Source organism: Empidonax traillii, unplaced genomic scaffold (genome assembly GCF_003031625.1).
Source record: "Empidonax traillii isolate 1590-97213 ecotype Southwest subspecies unplaced genomic scaffold, ASM303162v1 scaffold625:size414109, whole genome shotgun sequence".
Taxonomy (NCBI): domain Eukaryota; kingdom Metazoa; phylum Chordata; class Aves; order Passeriformes; family Tyrannidae; genus Empidonax; species Empidonax traillii.
In genome coordinates, this window is record NW_020955818.1 from 171,633 (window position 1) to 173,800 (window position 2,168).

Here is a 2,168-nt window from a genome sequence, read left to right on the forward strand (position 1 = left end):
ATGGTCCTTGTGAGTCCCTTCCAGCTCAGCCTGTTCTGGGGTTCTGTGATCTCACTTGAGCTTCCACCCTCAGGCCTGACACGGATCCCCAGGTGGCCTCGCTGCCCCAGCCCGGCACTGCGATGGTGCTGTTCGACAACCTGTCGTGCCACCACTCCATCGACGACTTCCGCAACCGCGTCTACTCCTCGCTCTACTCCATGATCAGCGTCCTGGGCTTCGTGGGCAACGGCGTCGTGCTGTACGTGCTGATCCGCACGTACCGGCAGAAAACGGCCTTCCAGGTGTACCTGCTGAACCTCGCCGTGTCCGACTTCCTGTGCGTGTCCACGCTGCCCCTGCGCGTCGTCTACTACGTGCACCGGGGGGACTGGTTCTTCGGGGACCTCCTGTGCAGGGTCGCGTCCTACGCGCTCTACGTCAACCTCTACTGCAGCATCTTCTTCATGACCGCCATGAGCTTCTTCCGCTGCATCGCCATCGTCTTCCCGGTCCGCAACATCAACCTGGTGACCGAGAGGAAGGCGAAGCTCGTCTGCGTCGGCATCTGGGTCTTCGTCACGCTGACGAGCGCGCCCTTCCTGCGCAACGGCACGTACCAGCACGGCAACAAGACCAAGTGCTTCGAGCCCCCGGAGAACACCCACAAGACCAACATGGTGGTAATCCTGGACTTCATCGCCCTGTTCGCGGGTTTCATTCTGCCCTTCGCCGTCATAACCGTCTGCTACGCCATGATCATCAGGACCCTGCTGCGGAACTCCCTGCGCAAGAACCAGGCGAACCGCAGGAGGGCGGTCTGGATGATCGCCATCGTGACGGCCACGTTCCTGGTGAGCTTCACGCCGTACCACGTGCTGCGCACGGTGCACCTGCACGCGCTGCGGCTCCGCAGGGCCGGCTGCCAGGACGCCGTGTACCTGCAGAAGGCCGTGGTGGTGACGCTGCCCTTGGCCGCCGCCAACTGCTGCTTCGACCCCCTGCTCTACTTCTTCTCGGGAGGCAACTTCAGGAAGAGGCTGACCACGCTGAGGAAGGGCTCCTCCTCCAGCTTGTCGCAGGCCTTCAGGAAGAAGCTCTCCGGGAAAGAGAAGGATGAGGAGCCCTTTGGAGAAAGCCAAAGGGAGAATGGAAGGGAAGCTGCGGGCTCTTCGTGAGGAGGTTAGACCTTCCCATGAGGTCTCAGGGCTTTGGAGATCTCAGAACGCTTCCAGGAGACCTGATGGGGGCTTGCAAGCCTTTGGTGTAATTAAATATGTCATAATGACTGTGGACAGTTCATGGCTTGGTGATAGAGCCCCTTCCCCAGGAGCGCTGCTGGGACAGGCACAGCCACGTAGGACAGAGAAACCACCACCAGGACAGTGCTGATCTGCTGAGAAACTCTTCAAAGCCTGTGTTTGGGTATTTGCTTCATTTCACAGCTCTGCCCAGAGTGTTAATTCCCTGAGCCAGTGGGAAATGTAAACACAGTTCGCTGTTCACGGCGCTCAGGGAGCTCCCGACAAACAACCAGGGCAGAGTTTTCACTGAATCTTCCAACAGCCACTCAATTATTTATACAGCAGAGCCCGGGATAATTCCAGCCCTGCTCCAGCTGCCTCTGCCTGGGATCTCTGTTCTCAGGATCAGGATGTGTGTGAGCCCTGCAGGGTTGGTACCCGGGTCTGCAGATTGGGATGGGCCCCTCTCCCAGCCCCAACAGCAGCTTTGGTGGGCAGCAGATTTGCCAGGATTTTCTGAATTCCCAGAAAAATCTTGTTTTCAAATTGCAGCGTCTTACTGAGCGGGATAACTTGGATTAAGGGTAATAAGGAAACTTATTTCAGTGTGACTGGTCCTGTGAGACTGCAGGGTCTGGGTTATCACTCCAGTTCCTCAGGAGGTTTTAGGTCAATGGGGAGCTCTGGCTGCTCAGAGTCCAGTGCAGGAGCAGGTTCACCTTTCTCAACATCAGCCAAGGTTTTAAAAAAAAGAATCTTTTTTTAAAAGAAGCTCTATATAAGATTTGATCCCATTCCAGAGTGTCCACCTTGCCCACACCTTGTGGAAAAGGCAGCCCAAGGCTCTTGGGAAGAGCTCTGGGAAGAGCTGGAGATCCAGAATCTGAGTCTGGATGAGCTTTGATGCTGAAAAAACCACTGGGCTGTGTTCCTTCTGTAAAGGAA

The 2,168-nt window shown here is 56.4% G+C and overlaps 1 protein-coding gene across 1 annotated transcript; it reads left to right on the forward strand.

Annotated features, from left to right (window-relative positions):
• Positions 1-85: 85 nt before the first annotated feature.
• On the forward strand, positions 86-1,961 carry CYSLTR1 (cysteinyl leukotriene receptor 1). Its single transcript, XM_027898848.1, has one exon. The coding sequence runs from the start codon at positions 123-125 to the stop codon at positions 1,155-1,157; it is 1,035 nt and encodes a 344-aa protein (XP_027754649.1). The 5' UTR covers positions 86-122; the 3' UTR covers positions 1,158-1,961.
• Positions 1,962-2,168: the final 207 nt, after the last annotated feature.